Below are 22697 nucleotides of genomic sequence, written 5' to 3'. Positions count from 1 at the left end.
CATACAGATAGAACTCAATAGAAATCAGCCCCCCCCCCCCCCAAAAAAAAAAAGGATAGCACACACTGGACAGGCTTGACACACCTACCAAAAACATTATCCAGCTTTCAGAGACTGACAGTGTTTTCAACACAACCAGGGCTTGAATTCATCACTTACTGCCAATACCCAACACCACATGGAACAGTACGCAAGGCAGTGAGAACAACATTACTAATAACTGAGACCTGCAGCAGTATGTCCTTCTTTCAGAGCCTTTCACGGGAGAAGAGAAAAAGGCTCTCAATTGCTTATAACAAGGAATGGCTTAAATAGGTTAAAAATAATGAACCAGTATGCTGCACATGAGCACTCCACACTCCAAATTAAGCAAGCATTTAAAAGGTGGCCTTGGGACGCCTCTCAGAATTGTTAGGAGGTTAATAAATTTCTTTAATCCCGTACACAGCTCAGTAAAACGACTGAGTACCTGTTGACACAGCCTAATGTCATTACCTGAATTCTAGCACTTTCCAGGGAGCACGAGGTTGTAGTTCTTGTGCTTTATAGCCTCTGTTATAATGACAATTACTTGTAAAGGGCCTGGGATTGCTTACAAGAGTTTTTAACTTTGCATCAGGACAGCAGATAAGAATAAACCTCCCAACACAAAACCTTTGCAGAGCTGCAACCAGAAGTCAAGATCCACATAGTTTTTAATGCTTTCAGTTTTAAGTCTGTTACAAACCAAATAGATTATACAGCAAATGAGTGTTCAGTATCACAGCATCTCTTTAAGGAAGGTTGCCATCTTGTTCGTTGTTCAGCATGTCTGGTGCAGGCTGGTTTTCTGCAAAGCAGCATGACACAGCTGACAGTTTAAGCCCGCACTTCTGTGCGGAAGTAAACTCTATTAACACACCATGTCTGAAAGACTAACTGGACTCCACGCTCCTCCGTAGGACAAGGCTTGCAGTTTTAAGAACTACAAACCAATGCATTTTGACACTCCAAGCATATGAACTGTTCTTGCTTACAGTGCTTATCAAGGGCCGTTTTGTTTCTAAAATTTGACAACCCTCCTCAAAGTCATGAGTAAATTTAATGGACAGAGGAAAAAATTTCTTCTGAAACCAAATCATTTCCTCCGACTTTCGAATATCTCATGTCAAAGCAAGAAAAGTTGTGCCAAAACAATTCCAAGCAGCCACTCTGAAAACAGCTGCCAAGAAGACATTTCATTGATGCTTCTTCCCCTTCTGCCAATGCATGTTGTCAGATGCATTGCCTAGACAGTAGAAATCATATATAAGGACATAACATAGTATTCTAGATACCAGTTCTTAGAAACATACCAGTATTCATATGAAGCATTGCTTGTAAAGCATCCTTATTCGGATGGGGTAATACTCAGAGTCTAGAAAAACACCCTAGCCAGAAGAATGAGCTACATTTCTTCTTCCACCTTCCAGGTAACAGAGAGAGACCGTTCTGACTCAGAAGAGAAGTTTCCAAATGTGCACCAATATCTCTGAAGCCCGGAAGACTTTTTGCCTCCCTGTACTCCCAGATTATCTATACAAATGTTTATTAGCACACAATGTTCTCCAGCTAAAGTTTAACATCTTCTCAGGGCAGATCCTTCTCATAAAGAGAGTATGCATAGTGACCGCAGGACAGTACGGCCTTGATCCAGATTACCACTCCGTGATGACAGAGAGTGCACAGTGTAAGTATTATGATCTTGAAGAAATGGTTTTAAAAATGAAAGACCTTTTCAAACAGTAAAAATATGAACTGTGAGCAGGAACTCTGCTACATGCATGGAAACTGTCTAAAAAGCTAACATACAAACAACATTTACACAATAGGCATCTGGCAGCATTTTCAGACATTTTTTTAATTTATTCTGACATGCTATAAAGGAATAAATTACACTGTTAAAGAATTACCAGCAATAAAAGTATTTCTTTCTTTCAGCTGGGCTAGAATAGGAGTGAGAAGGAAGACAGCCTGGGGCAGTAACCAATGTGAACTCTGCATGGTGCGAGGCTGTCCCCAAGAACAAGAGTAAATCTGGTCATATCCACTTCACAAGAACTTGAAAGAAAATGCCTTGGTTTAAAACCATCGAAATACTCCATTTTTTCTCAAAACTAGCAATCACAGTCAGTCCAGCCGATGCATGACATGGCAATGCTCGGAGGCTGCCAATACCAGGTCTGCAAAAGATGCCATTTCATTTTAAAAAAATCCAATCTTAGTATAGAGGGCTGGTCTCAAACAACAAGTTATAAAAATGCAAGACTGCCCCTTCCCCCTCAAGGGAAAAATACAAAATTTATTTAAAAACAAAATGAGGAAGAGTTACAACACTAAATCTAAAATGATTTAGAAAGAAATATGACTTCTTTTGCTTAACAAATGGCCTCGAAACTTGGTTTAAAAACAGGGTAATGTAGATTTCTTAAACTGAATTAACAAGGCAAATTAAAAAAAAAAATCTCATTTCCTTACAGAAACAGTTTTTAGTTTTTAATGAACTTGTAAACAAAAAGCTCCCGCTTCAAAATAAAAACAAAATCCCAGATCATATAGATGTTTACAGTGATTACATTTATCTAAGCAACTTACATACAGGTTCAGTTGTAAGATGTTAACTAAATTTTGTGACAAATATGCTGTTTTTCCTTTTATACCAAGAACATTATAGAGTTAATGCAGAGTCCTAAAGATTATCTAGTAGTCGCTAAGTTTCTCTTAAGTCTTCACTTTAGATGCTGTTATTTCTAGCACAGGTAAGCAGGCAGAGTCTTTCATACGCTTAAAAACTGGAATCTTTGGTTACTACCATGTCAGCTGGCTTGGTATGTTGCACATAGAAGCCAACAACTTTAAGAATGTTTTAAGTGTACAACTTTCAAAACCCAGGGAGGAATAACCAGAAAAGAGTGCACAATTGTGAGCATTTACAATTATCACAACTGTTGCCGAAGACTGTTCATGCCATTCTTCCAAAACAATGAGATCTCATAAGCAGTGTAGTTCAAAGTAAAAAGGTAACAAAAATTGGCATATGCACAATTTTCTCCACTTGTGTGTCAACCATTAGTTAACTTTTCCACTTGAAAAAAATGCAATAGAAAACTGGACACCATGTTTCACTATCTCAGTAATATTCACAATTACAGCTGCTACAACTCAAAGTGCAGCATCACTGACACTGCCCAGAGCCAGTTTATACTGATATTAAGTTCTTTACACCAAGTAAATGGTTGCCCACAGCCACTGGCAAGTGTACGTATGAACTAAAATTTCTAGGATTTGGGGAGTGACAAGTCCTGCTCCGATCTGCTCTGCTTTGTCCCATCCTCGCCATGCTCAGAAACCTGCAAGATAAACACAAGGGCAACTTACTGATATGGGATGAAAATGAGAAATAACCTTCACAGTAGGAGAATTAAACATCAGTTATGGTCATTCAAAGGGGAAAATGCTCCTCCATCTCAGAATTGCAGAGCTCTTGGCATCCACTTCCAAAGCTAGCATTTGCCACCAGCCTTTAGCTCAAACACACACACCTCACACCTACTGCTGCACTGGAAAACAGGCTTATGCACCAGCTGGATGTCACATTCCTCAAAGAGGAATTCAGACCAACAGTTCGAAAACAAGATGTGTTATTGCCACTAGGAAGCAGGATGTAATTTCATAGGATTGTTTTCTACTTGTCTGCAATGTCTCATGTTTATACCCTTGAATGTCAAACTGTCATCTGATTGCAGTGGTGTTCTTCAGAGACTCAGTACAGCCATGTCAGACAGAAGGAAAAGGAACAGGAATAACTTACCTTACAGTAACTGGTGTTCACTACATGCTCACATGTATGACGCTCTGGGCAACCAGAACAGAAGCGAGAACCTTTGACAGCGACTAGGAACCCAGCGTACCTTCTGTCCTTGGAAGGACAAGAGTAACAACTCATGTGATGGGGGGTGGGGTGTCACATCATGGAAAAGGGAGAGTGAAGGAATATATATGCAAATCTCAAAGAACCAGTTACTGCAAGCTAAGCCAGTCTTCTCTTCATGTGACTGCTTATATACTCATTTCTGGTGACTGAGGTAGTAGCACTGTGCTTTAAAGAGGTAACAAGAGTCTCAATCAAAGACTACTTTGCCAAGCAAGTTTCCGTTCTGGATGCCCTCCAAACAGCATGGTATTCTGTCAATGTATGAATTCATCTGAGCAACAGCTCTGAGTTTTTGCAACAGAAACCTCTTCACAGTGAAATACAGACAAAGCTGACCTCAGCTATAGCTTGTGCTGTCATCCAGAGAGAAGCAGGTGCAGACAAGTCTTAAACATAGCCTGACATTCAATCAAAAATGTATCTGGATAGTACCCAGAAGACAGTTTATATCTTCCAGAATAGGCTACAGGTAATTTAGAAGAGATTAAATAGCTCTGTTTGAACCCAATCTTAATGCACTGATGGACAATTCTCTTTATTGAGCACTAGTAATTCTAAAAAAAAAAAAAAAAAATCCTGCACCAGAATTAAGACAGTCATTCCCACTTGAGTGCAAATTCTCACAGAAACCCCAGTGGTTCCTTAGTTCCTTTGGCATAAAGTTGTCCATAAGCCTTGATGCATACAACCAAAATTTACACCATTTTTCCATTTAGTGTGTTGAGTAGTGAACATTCATTCATCATTTGAACCACTTTCTCCATCAAAGAAGCCAAAACTAAGTCCACAAAGGAGGAGTGTGCTCCCAGTGTGGAAACAGATCAACTCATTGCTTTAGAAGCCTGAACATTTCAAATGAAAATGGGATCCTGAACCTGAGGACAAAGGACATGCTAACAAATTATATGCTGCTATTTGTTAGAATACCTCAAATTCAAGGTGTTATGGGCAAGGGAATGCCCAACTCTACAGAGAGCAATAGGGAACTGGATTCAAACCACAACATCCCTTTCAAGTCCTATTAAGACTACACAGAAGTGTTCCCAAACACAGCCTAACCACAGCTGTCAGATGTTGAGACTTCACATAGCACACAAGATTTTGCCAGTATGAAGAACATGCTGAAGAGTTTATGCCAGCATCTCTGTAACAAATCTTCACTATATACAGGGCCAGCTCAAATCTGCACATTCATCGCTCCTTGTCCTTCCGGGGTGTTACCCAAAACTTTGATAATCTCTATGCTATGTCAGGGATACTCAAATTGCTTTATTACTACCATAGCTGGAGATCTGATGAACCAGGGAAGAGTAACTGTACTGTTGTACTTTAAGAAGCACCTCTACTTGAGAAGTGTTCAAACCTTTTCACTATTAAGTAAATAGTAGAGACAAATAGTGAAAAGTATTTACTTGTCAATTGGCTAAATCTCAAGTAGTGAACTAATAGTCTGTTCTGAGAAATACTGCCACAACCATAGGCGTCCAGTGAATGCTAATGGGACTGCTGACAGGCTTACGGAACTCTACACTGAAGTGAATTAAAAACATCTCTTGCAAATGGAACTGATAGACTTTATCCTGGAGATAGACTGCTTGAGTCAGTTTTATGACTGAGGGAAGCTGACTGCAAGCATTGTAACAAATCACACCTGAACAACTGCTGCACTGTCAAGAGATCAAGAGCTAAACTTCCCAGAGTCAGCAGAGAAGCTCTGTCTGTTCAAACAGTTCACCTCTCCCGAGTTAAAAAAAAACAGCTGACCTTGCTGTTACAAAAGACACTGCACAGGGTTCCAGAGAGTGACAGGAGAAAAAAAAAAAAGAGAGGAAAAAGGCCATTGACAGAACAGGCTACCCTGGAACCAAACAGAATATTCAGGCTGAATAACCTATAGCATTCAGTGAGATGGTTTAATATGGATCTGAGTTAAGGTAGCCAGGAAGAGCTATAAATGAGCACACTGTCCAAACAATCTAAGTCAGGTAAGTCTCTGGACATTGTTTGAAAGAATTAAGGTTTTACCACCCTCCCCAGATACACATCTTCAATAGTACTTGCACTTTATACAGTATATTTTAAGATTTTAACCAATAAATGCACCTGTAAATTGCTATTTCCAGTACTCTTGTTAAACTGGATATGGTTACCAGAAGGGTATAATTTGCTACCATGAAGCCTTTTAAGCCACTTCAGCATAGGCTTTGCTACAGCAACTACACCAGCATTTAACTGAACTCTGGAAAAGATAACCAGGTGTTTCATTAATCTTCAATGTGGCAGCAACATATAAGCCATACAGCCTCCTGCTTGAGTTTAGCTGGTTTCAGAAAATCTTCATTAACAGGCAATATTCCCCACAAAAAGGCATGTAGGATTTTAGAAATCTGGAATCTTTACTTTGATGAAGAGACTAAGGTAACTATTTCAGGAAGCTGAGGAAGTCTTCAGATGTTTGACAAGCACTACTTTAATGCTTTGCTGACATTACAACTTGATTGATCCGAAGGTCACAAGCCTTCTCTTCATGATGGTGAGGGGAGAGGAGGGAGTCATTCCCCCAAAAGGCTGTTACTTTGTGAAAGAGCCAATGAAATTCTGCTAGAAAAACAGCAACTTCTCCACAGCTATAGTGATGAGCCTTGTTACCAAAGGACAGTGTGATGAGGAATGTCCATCAAGAGAGAGAAATGGTCTATAAGGTTCAACTGCAAGACCACTTCCCCGTTACTCATGCTTGTCAGTCAGCTGCAGCTTTGCACTCTATCACTAAATCATAACTACAAGATGGAGGCAGGTAATCATTATAATGACTTTTTCTTCACTTACGGTATAGCACTTGGTCAGAGACCACCTGAGCCAGGAGAGTAACATTAAACCTTGGAATACTTCACCAGCAAAACAATATTTCAAGTGCATACAACTTGATTTTCAGGGCAGTGTCCATTTACAGATCATCACCTCCTGTAAGACCTTCACTTTAAGCACGAGCTGTTATGAAGAATCCACATTTTTTCTCAGATTATTTCCTCCTGCTCTAACAGCCAACCTCTCCACACCCCGACATCAGCTGGGTTCAGCAGTGGGTTTTGAACACCAGTCAGAGCTTCTGTATTTCAGGAAGCAGCCTAAGCCTGGGTGCTTAATCATCACGTCTGCTACATACTGGCTTTTCAGCTGAAGGAACTGGTTTACAGCCTTCAGTGTTGTAATACCTGTCAGCTCCAGCAAAACAAGTTGGATTCTTTATGCCACAAAGCATCTGACATTTAATGGTATCCTATGGAAATTTTTTTTCTTCAAGAAACCATTTCAGATCAAGCCTTGGGAAGACCAGCAGGTATTTCACTTTATATTTTTCTGGATGAAGTGTTATATTTTTGGATAGCTATTTTGGTTAAAGTCACCTGCTAATGTTCGAATGCTGCCACAATACATGAAAAACAATGTTTTGATAAGTTTATTGTAAACACTTCAGCATTTCTTTGACTTCCAAGTCTGTCATGTTACCTTAATATATAATTTTATACATACAAAAATGATAGTCAAGACAAGAATGTCCTGAAGAATAGCAAGTACTAGCAATACCTCAGTACATAACTTAAATCTAGCTTCTCTGTTCTCACTTGAATAACCTCAATAGCTTCAATTTTATCCACAGCTCATCTTGAGGAATCAGTTTCATTACAAGACTGGCTGTAATAGTCACTAGCTGTAGCAGTTTCATTCTGGTGACTTACTAGATTAACACTGGCAGATTTACAACACAAAAAAATTTTAAAAAGCTTCTAGAATGTGTAAAAAAGAAAAACATGTGCCTTTTCAGAACTCAGTTTTCAGTTTTTGCACAATTACATCTTGAACATTTCACATTTCCCTTTGAAACCATAACCTACAAACATTAAAAATAGTCAAGAAACCTGAAGCCCCACCCCAGAGCATTCAGATACTTGAGAAAATTGTGACTTGGCAGTCCACAGCAGTTCCTTGATTTAGGCAAGACAAGTTGATCTCACTAGTCCTCTCCTTTAACTCCGGACCAAATGCCTCAATGTAAACCCACTGGAGGAAGCCAGATCATTCACAATTTTCTGTTTCCAATGTTCAAGACATACAGAACAGAAGCAAACTCACAGCACTATACCAGCTGGAACACAGTAGAACCCAAAGTCTCTAGATCCTTGCCTAGTTAATGAGAATTATCCCTTAAGAAGTGTTAGGTCTAGGATTTTGGATTGTATTATATATTTATATATATATATAAATATATATGTATATATATAAATAAAAATGTCACATTCCCAACACCAAGTCAGTTTCTTGTTTTTGGAAAGTGGTTAATGTGGGAGCAAAAGATGCAGTGGTTAAAATGACCCAACATCCCCAGAAGAAATGATATGAAGAACAAGGACATTTTGGTATAAAGTTAGTAGTCAAATTCTCCAAGGACGTCTTTTGTTTTTGCTTTTTAAATTAACAGCCAAATACATTTTTTAAACCACCTCCTTGATCTAACACTTAAATTGCTGACATTGTCCAAATTAGTTTAATTTTTTTTTCCTGTAACGTCACTTGGTTCTTGGCTACTAACCTTTCATGTTACTCTTGGATTTGTCAGTTTGCTTGCCTGTGGGGGTTTGGGCCTGCTGCCCCTGCCCACTGGAAGAGGCTGCCTGCTGTGCTGCTTTCTGCTTTAACATTGTCCAGTCGAATGTGTAGTCATATTGGTGGTTCAAGGTCCTAGAAAAGAGTGAAATACTTTACTGTAATACATCATAACTTCCTTACTACTAATACCAAGCCTTTGCTGAAAACCCAGAACTAGAGGTTAACTCTTTTTGTAAGCTGCTTTGGAGATTATGAATGGTATACAAATGCTAAGTATTACTACCTTAAAGGGATTCTTGAAGCAAACCCAAATACCATCAAGCAGTGTTTTCTTTACTGTTTACACAAAAGTCTGTAGAAGAAGCACTTCCTCACAACCCAGCTTACACATTTGTCTGCACTGAGGTTCTCAGTTTTTTTTCTTTTTTTTATTTAAATATATATAGTTTTAAAGAGAGACTGCAGTATCATAGATCATAGAAAAAAAATTGCTTTGGATTCCAGAAACCTGGGGGGAGACTCTTGAGAGATCAGTACCAGCTCTTCTTTTGACAGATGCTGTTCACTCCACAAGGCTGAATTTATGTTCTGTTTTTTCTAACAAGCTCAATGAAACAGCACTATTTCCCTCCATTGAGATCTATCTCCTGGGCACCACTGCTAATCCCATCACCAATCTCTAAACACAAAAGGCCTCTAACACTTCTACTGAGGGGTTGATTTCTTAAACTACTTGCAACAGAACTTGAAGCGTGGGCTCAACCCTCTAGCATTAGCGGTCAGATCATGCAACACAAAAAACAAGGGAATCTTTCCCTTCATGTTTAACATTGAACAATATTTTTCAGGTCCTTCAAGCAGCTTTTCTAACTCTGAAATGAAAGAAAGTCCCAGAGGAACTCCCTACACCACACACATATGGAGCAGCTTTCTGCAGTGCAAGTCCCACAGAACAGTTACCAACTGGTAAAGCACTAACAAATTTCTGTACTTTTCCACTTTGAGACTGACCTGAAAAGAATACGGAATAATTGCCTCAGATACATGTAATCTGGTGCCTCTTCAAAGCGCAGGCCACGACAGTAGTTCAGATACATGGCAAATTCTGCAGGGAATCCCTGTAAATCAACAATGTTAATCAAGCCATGGCTTGCAGCAAAAAGCTTCTAACAACCCATAAGAATGCAAAAAGCTGTATTTCAGTCTATATGGCAGAGAAAAAACTGGCTGAAGATTCGTAAGTCTTAAGTTCCACTTTGCCTCTAGTTATTAATTTATTCTGTATTTCAGAAAGTGGTTTTGATCAGCAGGTTACCAGGTACACATTCCTTGCCCAGAATTGTTACCTGATATATGTTTTGCAATCACAAGTCCTCTGCTACCAAAACCTTCAATGTACAACATATTTAAAGCACTTCATTCATCCTAATTAAACCTAGTTTTTATTAACTAGGTCTCTGAAACAAGTAGTTATTGTCTCTTAAAAGATTCCACTTATGTTTCCTTGATAATCTACTTCAACATACTAGAGGCAAGGTCAGTTAACACTATTAAGTGTGAAGACTTAAAACCATAAAAACCTTTTTCAAAGATTCCCTGCTTTACATATTTGTACATTTAATGCTATATTAAAGCCTACATATGAATAGGTAATAGCACGCAGCATAATGCTGTACTACAAGAAAGAAAACACAGGTTATAACAGTTCAGCAGTTTGGAAGATGCTGCCAGACTATAAGGGTATATAAATGTGCCTGACTATAAAGTGCAATCCTTGGTGCTGCTGTCTGATGTGCAAGAATTACCACGTATTCTCAAGGACCTTTGCTAAGAAGCACGCAGCTGCCACGGTTCAAGAGAAATCTTAAGACCCAAAGGATAGCATTGGAAAAACATAATTCTGTGACATGGCTTTAAAGATCACTTGACATCCATTTTCACTACAGCCTCTATTTGAGATACAGAAAACAATATGAACAATCTTGAAGAGGCAGAAACAAGTATATACAGGCAAGCTATACAGCTCTATCTTGAAGAAATGAACAAGCCTCACCTAAGAGAGCTGGAGAGCTTGCACAGCCAACAGTCACCAAGAACTGGTATGATGGTGGCATGAACTATGCCAAGAATCAGCAGCAAATGCCTGTCCTGTTACACACATATAGTCTTGCTGGGTGGCCAAACCCAAGGCACCCATGACTGCCAGAGAAGTATTATTCAGCAGCAAATGCCATGTGAGACTATCTAATATATTGGCTCTAGTTTTAAAAAAAAACAATAAAGAAAAGACCTTCCATTTCACAGTATGACATCATTTGGAAACTCTTACCTTACACAAAACCTCAACAGGAGTGGACATTTTCTTTTCACTAATCTTTTCATACTTTTGCTTCTTTGTTGCAGCCTGTGGAACATGTAGGTTACAATTTAAGAGATATTGTGCAACACTGGATGAACAAGGACAGTAGCAAAAAAAAAAGACAAAAATCCTTTGGTCAACCATAAGTATTTTATGTGAAATCTCCAAGTCCCACACACTTATTGCAAAGGGAATGAAGGTCAATCTGGTATTAAGATTTGGACTCAGTTTAATACCATTTGTTGCAGACTAATGCTTCCATCACATGGCACAGCTTGTGTAGTTTTAGCTGCTGCTTTTGTCTGTTAAACAGACCAGACTTGCATTTACGTTTGCCAAAGTTCTACTAATTCCCACTCAGTACCCCATTCAAGGGTTGCCTGCGTGTTTCAGTAAGCAGCCATTACATTCATTTGCAGACGAAGAGTTCTAGTGCTTCACAAGCTGCTTGCCTTTTTAGAAAACTTGCAGCTGCAACACCATTTGAGTTACAGAATTCTCACATGGAGGAAGAAAAACAATTACAACATGAAAACAAATCACTGAAGTCTATATAACAGAAGAAAGAAATATTTGCCATGCTTGTACTTAGCTACCATACATGCAAATACTTGAAACAAGTCCGTTGTGGCTCGTAATTATTCAGTCGTGCCATAAACTGGACTGAAGATATCGCTAAAGCTGAACTTGCTAGGCGAGAGATTATTTCCATGCTCTCTACAGCAATTCAAAAAGGCGCTAACAATGTTATTCTCTACTTCCCAAAAAGGGCCTCAGCCTACAAGACTACAATAATAATTTGCAAAGATGACGTAAGCTATTGTTTAGCATAAATTTTAAGACAGTCAAACAATACACATTTTGCCTGCTGCATGAGAAGCAGAAAGAACTTTTCTTCTACATTCTATAAATATCATGCCTTGGGAAAAGCCGTTTTGTATAACTGAAGCTAAACATCATATACAACCACCTATCCGGACCAGCAGGCAGAAGCACAATACCCAAACATGAAAAAAAAAAAAAAAAGGAAGGGGGGGGGTGGGAAGGCAACATAACCTACCTTTAATCCTTGCCAAGGCAGACTGGTTCTGTTAAAGTACATCAATACATAGCCTAGAGACTCCATGTCATCCCGACGACTGGAGAAAGAGGAAGAACATGATGAATTACAAATTTCAGCATTTCATACTTTTTTTCCAAATAGTGCAAGCATTCCAAAATTTAAAAAAAAAAAAATAGTAATTAAGGAACAAAACCTAAGCTTTGGTGCAAAGGAAGGTCTCTTTCTAATACAGCTAAGACATCTAGGTGTTCAGGATTCCACTGGCAGGCACGTAACAAGTCTTCACAAGCAGGAAGATCCTATTCATTTTTCAAGCAAGGAATAGTCAGTAGGTATTGTGTGTGGTAAGTTTCCATCTGCAGTTACATTAGAATAATTTGGGAAACATAAAAACTTTGGAAAATAAAAAGTGAAACATTAAATGTCTTTCCCATTTAATTAAGTAGCTTGGATAGAAACTGAAGTTTTACCTGTAGGAACCACAGAATGGATTGTAAGAGACATATGACCTTAGCTTTAACTTTGTTAAGGAAGATTTCTCCCTGAACCTTGCCTCAGTCTGGGACCAATGCTGAACATCTAGCCTCAAAAGGGCATAATTCCTTTCTTTTGTCACTTCTGTTAAAAAAACCCTGAACCGTCTCTGTGATTTTTAAAAGAAAAGCAGTATTTAGAAAGGTGCATGCATCAATCTGAGAGGTGCCTCTGCTTTCTTCCCATATGAAGCCTGTTTCAAGGCAGCTAGAGAACTCCAACGTTATCCATCCATAGACTTCAGTGAGAATTTGAACGCAAACTCTCATCTAAAAGGCTTCAAATGTCTTCTGTACTGCATATGCTCCAGATCCACACTTCAGCCACATGAACACCATCATACTTTGCTACACAGCTTTCGTGATTACTAAGGCTAGTTCAGTTCACTGAAGTGGAAAAAACGCTCCATGATTTTTTTCCTCTTGGCAAAGTTGCCTCTTCCCAGCTGTGGTAGAATCAGATTTTTCCTCTGACTGCCCCTCTGCAGCTGACATCTATTTAACAGGAGACAGAAAAATAACTTCTTTTTCTCCTCCCAGCTTCCTTATCAAAAGAACCTGACAGGTATTGCTGCTGCTTTGCCAACCAGGCAGATCTGCAAGAAAAGCATTTAAATGGTGGCAAGAAAGACTACGCACCTACTACCCCCACAAGGGAGCAAAAGGCTGAGAGAGGTATTGCAAACAGGATTATACATATGGGTGAGAGTAAAACAGCTCCCTTTAAATGCGAACAATCTGCAAGAACCTGGACAGATCCACCTCAAGATCTTGGTATGAGAGGAAAGAAGTGGTAGGTGATGCTTTATGTTATAGCCAACCCAGTATAACCACTAATAATCATCAGAATGGCCTGCCTGTCAGCCTCTCAACTCATGTTCCAGCTCTCTAACCCTTTCAGGAACCTGTTCAGGGAGCTATCCGAGAAGAAAATCAGCTTGGCTTCCTAAACTGTTTCACCACAAGGCCAAAAAAGCACTAGCTGTGCCCAGGGGTCAGGGAAGAGAAGATTGCTTTACTTCTCTTGACAGCAGCTAGCTCTGAAGTCATCTCAGCTATAACATGAAACCACAGCCAAAGTGAGGGATGAAAAATGATACTAAGACCACAGATTTCAGCCTGCAAAACTTGCTAATTCTATTAGAATTGCAGATTTTAATCAACAGGATTCAGTGAACCAGTAAGGGGTCATGACATAAAATTACACTTTCTGAGAAGGCAGTAGTAAATTCAGAAGCAATAAAGGGATTAATAGTTTCCATCCCCCATCCAGTTCATTGTTTCAATGTTTATTTTCATGATTTTGTAGTAGGAAACATTTAGTTCTGTAAATCTGTAATGGATATATTACATTTGATCATATACTGATAAAAGTGATTTTCAGGATTTGGAAAACAGGACAATATTCTCCATTACTAAAACATGAAATGGATAACACTGCAAACAGCTCCCCAAGAATAGCTGTCATTACATATAGGAAAACATGTTCTGTAACAGTTGAAGTACAGCACTAACAGTTGAAATATTCTGCCATAACCTTCAGGACTGGTTTCTCTTTATTACAGGAATATTATTTGTTTGCCTCACTGTTGGCTTGATCTAGACAGTCTAATAGCTTACAGCATGCACTAAGCTACATTTCTAATTATATTACAATTCCCAGTACCAGCAGAAATGGTACAAAACCTCCAACTAAATTAAAAAACAATAGTCCTTTGCAGTTCCCTCCCTTCACTGTAAGGTGCTAGCACAGCTATTGCCTTACAAGAAAGGCTTGGGTTCTATGAAATGTATTTACTTCAGAAATGACACCTGTCATTTACTCTACTTGACCCACATGTCAAGTAGGTTTAAATAATGACACTGACAGACAATAAAATACACTTAAGGAACCTTAAGGAAATTAAGGCAAGGAGAAAGCATGAAGCATTTTAAAGCACCAAATATTTGTAAGTCACATGTTCTGTTGAAGTTGACCACTAGGAATTTAGTCATTCCCATCCTGATTAAATTGAAGGTCAGAGGCACAGACATTCATGGAAGTTTTAACTATGTCTAAGCAACCTCAGTACCATGTGGTAAAGCCACACTATTACACTTATACATTACAGTATCTAGGCATATATGTAAGGAAGAGAGGCATCACCTCATATCTCACGAGTACCTAACATACACTTCCAAACAACCCAAAGTGCTATCGCCACTGGACCACTGCTAGCATACTGTAGTAGCAATATGCTTTTGATCCAGATGATAAAAATGTGTTTGTTGATTAAGCAAAGCTGAAACATATAAACATATATATATACACACAGCACCACAACTATGGTTGCATATACCAGAAACCAAAATACAATATGAGTGAAGTAGATCTTTAAGTCTTGCTTGCAGGCAAAAAGATAAACAACAGTGTACTCACTTGAAGGGAGAGTGAGAAAACAGGACACAGACACCAGCTTTAGAATACCCTTTCTGGCTACAGAATTGCATCTCAAGCCAGTCAGCGGTGGCATCAACAGGTACCAACACAATCAGGAAAGTGCATCATTTTATTTGTGAAGGTCCTCTGACAGATCCACATGAAAGCATAGCTTATACTTAAAAAAAACCAGAACAGTATGCAGAATATCCACCTCATGCCTGCAAGACTTAGACTCTCTTCAAGAAGCAAATTAGGTGCTTGGATTTTCCCCCCACCCTTGTTTAGACAGCCAAAAAGAAAAAGCATTGCAAAGGGATAAATACACTTATTCATATAAAATTAGTTCAGACACTTCAGAAGCTTACAAGCAAGATCATCTTGCAGCCTCCAACAGCACAGCAGTAATCTCCTTGAACTCACCTCTGCTCAATGCCAAGATGTGCATTGATACTGGCATATCGAGCTGTGCCAGTGAGATTTTTGTCTTCTCTGTATGGTATGTGTTGCCTTGTCCTGTTGTCCCGGTACTTTTTGGCCAAACCAAAGTCAATAAGGAATAACTTAAAGAAAAATGAAAATAGATTATATTCCTATACAGTGCAAGGAATCCCAACCTCTTTCACTAGGCATTAGCTCTATTTTAAGACATCCACACAATGTAACAGCCTACAGTTAAGAGGAAGCAAAGTAACAATGCAGAGTCACAACTAGCTTTAACTAGCCAGTTCAAAAACTTAATAGTGAATTAGTTCAAGCCTTTTCTCAATCCAGTGGAATAGATTAGATTGTGCTACTGAGCATCTGTAGCCTAGTTCTACAACTATTTTATGTTACTATTGTAGTTCGTATCACATTAGCTCAATAACTACAGTGCACAATTTAGGAAGGAAACCAGTATGTGCAAAAGCACACTTCACAAAAACGCACTCACACTAGTAGTTTACACATACAGATAGTTAATGGCAGCTCAGCAGCTTAATGCAAATGATGCACATCCTGTATTCTTCTCTATGTCTCAAAGAACACTGGCCATTCTGCAGAGCATAAGGCCAAAACCTTCAACAGCAAACAAGACATCTTGCTTTCAATCATATGCTCATTTTAAAACTACCAGAACACTACCACAGCAGCATGACACACTTGCTGATGACATTAATACAGCCAGGAAGCTAGAGCCTAGTACATGGAATCCAGTTTAGGTTTCTAATAACCAAGCTTGCCCAATGATTTGATATTTAGCAACAACTAAGTGCGTGCTAATTAGCGTGCTAACAGCCAGCCTATCTACAAAGGTTAATACAGACTGTACCTACTTGCGACAAGATTTCAGGACTAGGCAAAAAAAGCTGAGGCAGACGTACATAAGGAACGTTTCAAATTCTAGCAATCAGTCTTCAAGCTACAAATCATCAGGCTGAGCTCCTGATTCCAACACTGGATTAATGCTACAGGATCAGGGACTACAACCCCTACAGATTAATGAATACTGCAAAAGTAATTTGGGTGGGGGAAGGAGATGATGGAAAGAAGACATAAGGTTCAAGAAATTCTCAGTAAAAACCTATTCAGTAACACCTTAAAAGTGATTCCACAATGGAAGATGCAGCTTTAAATGCAGACAAGTACTAGAGATTGATATGCAGGTACACCTGCATCCAAGACTGAAACAAAGGGTCACCGGCACACTGGAAGTGCTGTGAATTATAAAGTGACACTCAACACGGAAGTACCAAAGATACTGAAAGACTGAAAGTTTCCGAAGTGAACGGTAGGTGTGTTTTAGAATTCTGGTTGAAGAAGATTTTCTACCTATAGTAATCTAGACAGGAAAAACCAAAGCTAAAAACCTCTTAAACTATTGATTTTGGAGCAGAAAACCTTGACTTGATGTCTTGCCGTGATTTATATGCAATCACAAAGCACAGCAGTTCTACTGAAAGGCATCCTGAAAATCCAGAATGCTTTGAGCAAGAGGATGTAAAACCAAGTTTTTAAATCAACTACACTGGTCAGATAGTTCAGTGAAGTGCAGGGTCTGGTCTTTGTTGCACCCACCACAGCTACCACTAGAGGTAGTTATTCACTTAGTGAGCACGGACATGTTCTCCATCTACCAGAAAATTAGCTATTTTGATACTAAACTCCTAAAGAAGATAGTGTAAAGCTTCTATGCGATTACTATACTGCAAATGCAACCTTCCTAGAAGCAAAGCCTGAGTTCAAATGCAATCCCTCATTTTCCGATTAAAGCTTTCTGATCTGATGACAGACTGAATGTATAGTTTGCAATAGCTACTTTTACAGGGCCTTTGCCCATTAGTTTAAGCAAAATACTATATCTTGATAAGGAGGGAAAACCAAACACTATACACATCAGTCAGAATATTTTCACTGCACATTTACTTACAAACACTTTAAACAATTCAGTCTTTACATGCTTTTGGTAATCCTGGGGATTTTGCTGTTAATTAATGGTATGAAGGAACAAAGTCACAGTTCATGAATCAAAATAGTTAACACTGGAAGTGTGCCTGTAATACATAAATAGCTGGTGCCTAGCCCTGTTTAGCACAGACATGGTTAGACTACTTTCTTCAAGAGTTATAAAAGTAAATGATGCTCTGCCTCTTCCACAGCTGCTACAAGCTCTCTATACTAGACCTGAATAAGGTAATTCTGCCTTCTCTCAAGAGGTATGGGCAGAACTTCTTAAAAAAAGAATCAATTCAGCAACACAGACCTGCTTTACGCTAGTCAAGTAACTGGATATTATTTTACAGCACTCATTTTTCTGGGGAATTTTACTCTCTTCCCTAGCTTAGACTCATTCTGTATTTCCCACTCTAGATGGATGGAAGGCAAAGGAGTAAGTCCATCTTGCAAAGAGTTAAGTTGGAAGATGCAGCCTGATTTGGATGAGCACAGAATGTACCGATGCCAGCCAGCAGGAACACAGATGTATTCCCACAGATAACCTCGTACCACCTTAATTCTGTTTGTTGCATGATCAGCAGGAAACTGGAGAAGTAGGGCAAGATTTTTGCCAAGAGCAACTAGAGAAGTAGATCAAAGTCTCTGCTTCAACTGATAAGAAAGTTTCAAAAGCAGACAACAGAAGCCTGTCAGCTTGCGTACAGCAGCTAGCTGCCTGGAATTTAATACACGAAGACTATCACTGTGGAAAGCTACAGACTGATTCTATGGCCAAACTCCTGAGCTATGATTCACATTCAGCAATTTCCAGGTATCCTGCTACAAACTGGCATATGTCTTCATTTCTCTCCAATTCATCTCCTCTTAAAGAGTCACGAGTACTACATTTAACACTACAAGATAAGCTCATGCTTCTCCAAGACCCAGCTTGTTGGAGTAATTTCATTTGTAAGCACAATGGATGAAAAAATGAGAGTCCTCATTACACATTTGGAAAGATTTTTAACAAAAACTGCAAGGGAAGGAGTCTGGCTGAAGCAATAACAGAACTCCATGTGCATTCAAAGACACTGCAGGAACCCTACAGCAAGGCAAGCAGACAGTCCTATGCAGAAGCCCTGCTATTTCACTAGGGTGGCATGTCTATCCTTCAACACATTCAACAGACTGCCTTTAAAAGTCAAAGGACAAAAATAAAACCTGCTTCTGCATATGAAATCAAGCACGTACATTTAGCCCTTTTTAATATCAAGTTTAGAAATAATTCCACAATTTAAACAAGCGCCACAGGGAAACATCTTAGTAATGTTACATGTTTGCCAAGTATGTCTGAATAATGCCAACATAAGAGGTGCTTTTGCAAGGTCTACATTCTCCAGAAAAAAAAAAAGAAAAAAAAAACAAAACCAAAAACAAAACAAAAATAAAGCACATGAATTTGGGGTTGAGGTTGGAATAGGAGACAGTTCAGACCTGGTTTAATCCTGAGAAAGATGGGTCCTGAGAAGTACTAACAGTCATGCTTCTTTTCCTCTTCCCCACTGGAGATTCTAAACACTGAACAAACAATAGAGGGTGGCAGTGCATCAAACAGTATTGCTTACATTGCAACAATGGCTGGCGCAGACAGGCAACACCGAGGCGTTCGAGAAAGAACAGGGTAGCCAAATGCCATCCTTCTTCCACCAAGCACTGTAGTTTTTAAAAAACTATGTATGTTTGGGGTGTTTTTTGGTGTTTTGGTTTTTGGTTTTTTTTTTTTTTTCTCCAAGGAGAAAATCTGTTAGATGTGACAAGGTAAATTTCAACTGTGAGCCGCTCCAAAATGGCACTGCCTTGACCAGGGATAACAATGGTGACATTTGGCTCTATTAAAAAAGGAAATTGAAGTTTTGCTTACAAAAGCATCCTTTGGTTCCACAAACTGCCCTTCCCCCAAAAGACATTTAGAAAAAGTAAATCTTCAGTAAGGAAGAGGTAGAAGGCATTTAGTCACCTTAAAGTTTACTTTCATAAGCATGCAGGGCTGACTTCTAGCAGAGCTGAAAATTCATCTTTTAAGGTGGGAGCAAAATTTCTCCCAATCACCAAATCAAAATTTGAAAAAAATCAATTTAATTTTTTAAAAAATATAACTGACAGGAAGCTACTGGAACAAGATTACCATACTATTCTAGTCTTTGTGGCTGATTTTCTTTGAACTGTGTATAGTCATCTCTAAAAAACTACACTTAGTTACAAAAAGAAACAAAGTAAATTCTGTATGGTGGCAAGTGTTCCCTAGATAAAGCACTTGGTTCCAAACTGAAGCAACCCATTCCTCATTTTGCTCCTTGTAAACCTATCAATTTGCACTTCAGTCAAGAACTCACTCCCTAATCTCTAAAACCCTACAACAGTAACAAAGCCCATGCCCACAGACAGTGTTTACCACCATATCACTGCATGGCTCCCTAACTAGTCTACTAATGGGGGAAAAAAAATAATGGTTTACAGGCAATTTTGTTTTTCATTTCAGCTGATGCAAATCTAATGTGTTCCTCCACTAAAGTAATCACAGCAGCAATTTCTAGGCCATTAATCCACATCAAGATGAAACAGAGTGCAGCAATGCCAACCTAGCATGACCGTGCAAAAGTATAGAAAAATGGCCCAAAAAGAACAATTGGAAATCAGAAACTAAAACTAGGAAAAAAAATTAAAGTTTAAGTTATACTCTAAGTCATGCCAGAAAATTAAGGAGCCTAACTGCTCGACACAGCAGAGAAAAATAGAGTGAAAGTATGAAACTTGGGAACAAGCAAAGTTTAACAGCAACAAGATTACATAAAGACTGCCTTTCAGCTGGACTTACAAGCTTTTCCAACAATGGTTGTATCTAAACATTCAGTGCACTGCACCTCTTCAGACAAGAGCTGTTATCTCATGTTAATCAAGCCTTCCCCTTCTAATGTTCATGGCCCTGAAGTTGGCATTCATACAGGCAAACAAAGGTAAACATTTTAAATACTAGTAGTGCCTAAAGAGATGAGACATTCTCAGATGGCATATAGAGAAGGTAAGTGGGAATCTTGCTTCCAATAAACAGCTTGATCACGTACATTTGTCCTGAAGTTAATTTCTATTAAGTAGCATGCTTAATGCATTGCCAATGCTGCCTGTCTGCCCGAGCTCGACATACAAATTGCAGAATTAAGCATATTTCACTCAAGAGAACTAAAAATAAAATGAAAAAGTTTTTCTATATAAGGTTTTCAACAGGAAACATGCACTTCTGACTATGTTTACCCATCCAAACAAGTGCAACACCCTCAGCCCACCCCTCACCCTGCTTTTTTTTTTTCCACAAAGCAAATTGAGAGCAGTTTTTTGTTGTACAACATATTTGGGTACTCTACAACTTAAAAGTTTTCCACCAACATATTTGCATAATTTCATTTATTTATAAAGACAACTGATTTACACACTGGCTATTAGTCATATCCACAATTCTGATGGCTGAAGAGTTCTTTTTACCAGTCTGTCACTGCAAGATTTAATGCCCTGATGACCTGTAGGTCAGGAGCTCCCACGTTGGCATGAATTCTTTTTATCCCGGGAAGTCAGCCCCAAAGCGAAAGATAAGATTTGACTTTATCATTGAGGAAAAAAATGCTATTACAACAGTCATCTCAATAATGAAACTCCATCATTGATAAAAGTAGCTAAGTATTCTCTAGGATTAGTTTATAATCTTGTTGCAAGCCTAGAAATCATCTTGCAATCAAGTGCATCTCACAGAGTAGGTCAGAGACCCACATGTGTATGCCACTGCATTTAGAAGCAGACACTGAGAAATCCAAGTTCTCACATCGAAGAACCATGGTTTAGCATCCAAAACATCAGTTTTAGCAACCAGTTTTAAAAAGGTTGAGCAGCTTGAATCAAGTAACATAGCCATTCCCTTTGGATCTTTTAAACAAAGAGCATTAGACTAACCTTATTACAGTGACGCCCAATACCCATTAGGAAGTTATCTGGTTTAATGTCTCTGTGTATAAAATTCTTTGTGTGCACATATTCAATTCTACTGATCATCTGTAAAAAAAACAGCAACAACAAAACAGGTAAGATTTCAATGAAAGCAATACAATTCACTTAAACCTTCAATGAATGCATGAATTTTTAGTGTTACCTTCCTCTCCAACTTAAGTTTATGTATTTGCTTAATGAAAACCAAGGGGGTTTTGGGGGGGGGGGGGTTTATGCTGTTCAAATTAACATATAAGAAAGATAAATTTAAATCCCATAATGTTGGTCAGGCAATGGCAGATTAAATACCTGAAACTATTTCTTAGACATTCAAGTTCATGTTCTAACTATAGCATTCCATTAAAGAGTAATTTCTTATTCTTACTTCAAACAAAGGTTTTCTATACCTACTACAAGACAATTTTACAGCTCTCCTTCCCCCTGTCCCAGTTATTCATTCATCACCAAGCATCACTCTTCCAGGTAACAGTTTTCACAGAGCAAGTAACAACTTGACTGTGGCCCACACTGTCATATCTACACTACCACGTCCAGGAATAACAGTCGACAATGAAGACGCAGAGAAACCCCAGCACACCTGCATCATCATATACAGTCATGCAATTTCCTGTGCGTGAGATCACAGCACATGCATTTATGAGATAAAGCTTTCCAGCTACTAAAACACTCTTCACACAGCCTTTATTGAGTTGAACTGTTACATCATCATACCCTTGACAGCTGTTCTACTGGACTATGCCCTAAAAGCCAGTTCCATGCACTGATATCATACATCCCATCTGTGTTTCCCAGATGACAACTAATTAGTGTTTATCATCTAAAGGAATATGGCACGAAAACCATACAGATTCCCTGGAGATGCTGTAACACCCAAACTCTAGCTAACTAAGCAGGCAAATGGCTCTCTACAGCAAGAGTACCACTCACTTAAGGCAGCTGACAGCTGACCTTGTCTCCATACAAATGCCGTGAGCTTCCTTGGCCAAGAGCCTGGGATTCTACGAGTATCTGGCTAAGTGACAACTTGGTACTAACATCAATTACGTAATATTAGATGAAATTTAAACTACCATTGAATATTCAACTCGAGAAGCCCTTACTGCCTTTCAAGTAGCTGAAGACAGCACAATCAAGCTATTTAATAAATAGTGAGAAATAAATATGGCTGGCCATTTCAAATGCTGCACTCTCATGACGAAGCTGAAAAAATATCAATTGCTAGAAAGAGACTTAATGGACCTCAGTTTTAGAGGCCTTGATTGAGTTTGAGGTAAAGTGGCATCTCCACCAACAGC

The 22697-nt window shown here is 38.9% G+C and overlaps 1 protein-coding gene across 4 annotated transcripts in view; it reads right to left on the bottom strand.

Annotated features, from left to right (window-relative positions):
- Nucleotides 1-677: 677 nt before the first annotated feature.
- The window catches only part of CSNK1A1 (casein kinase 1 alpha 1), a 37927-nt gene continuing 15907 nt past the window's right edge, over nt 678-22697 (bottom strand). Inside the window, exons 4-11 of one of the 4 annotated variants that reach the window (XM_069772518.1) lie at nt 21349-21447; nt 18844-18927; nt 15358-15497; nt 11980-12058; nt 10890-10964; nt 9572-9678; nt 8544-8692; nt 678-3368 (exon numbers count right to left, since the gene is read on the bottom strand). In XM_069772518.1, the coding sequence (XP_069628619.1) occupies nt 3361-3368; nt 8544-8692; nt 9572-9678; nt 10890-10964; nt 11980-12058; nt 15358-15497; nt 18844-18927; nt 21349-21447 (741 nt within the window). In that variant the 3' untranslated portion in view covers nt 678-3360. Of the gene's footprint in view, nt 3369-8538; nt 8693-9571; nt 9679-10889; nt 10965-11979; nt 12059-15357; nt 15498-18843; nt 18928-21348; nt 21448-22697 lie in introns of those variants that run through there. The other 3 variants (XM_069772521.1, XM_069772522.1, XM_069772519.1) reach the window with 3 other exon arrangements.

This window comes from Haliaeetus albicilla, chromosome 27, assembly GCF_947461875.1.
Source record: "Haliaeetus albicilla chromosome 27, bHalAlb1.1, whole genome shotgun sequence".
NCBI classification, from domain to species: domain Eukaryota; kingdom Metazoa; phylum Chordata; class Aves; order Accipitriformes; family Accipitridae; genus Haliaeetus; species Haliaeetus albicilla.
Note: the sequence above shows the minus strand (reverse complement) of the source record. Positions and strands in the feature narration are given on the sequence as shown.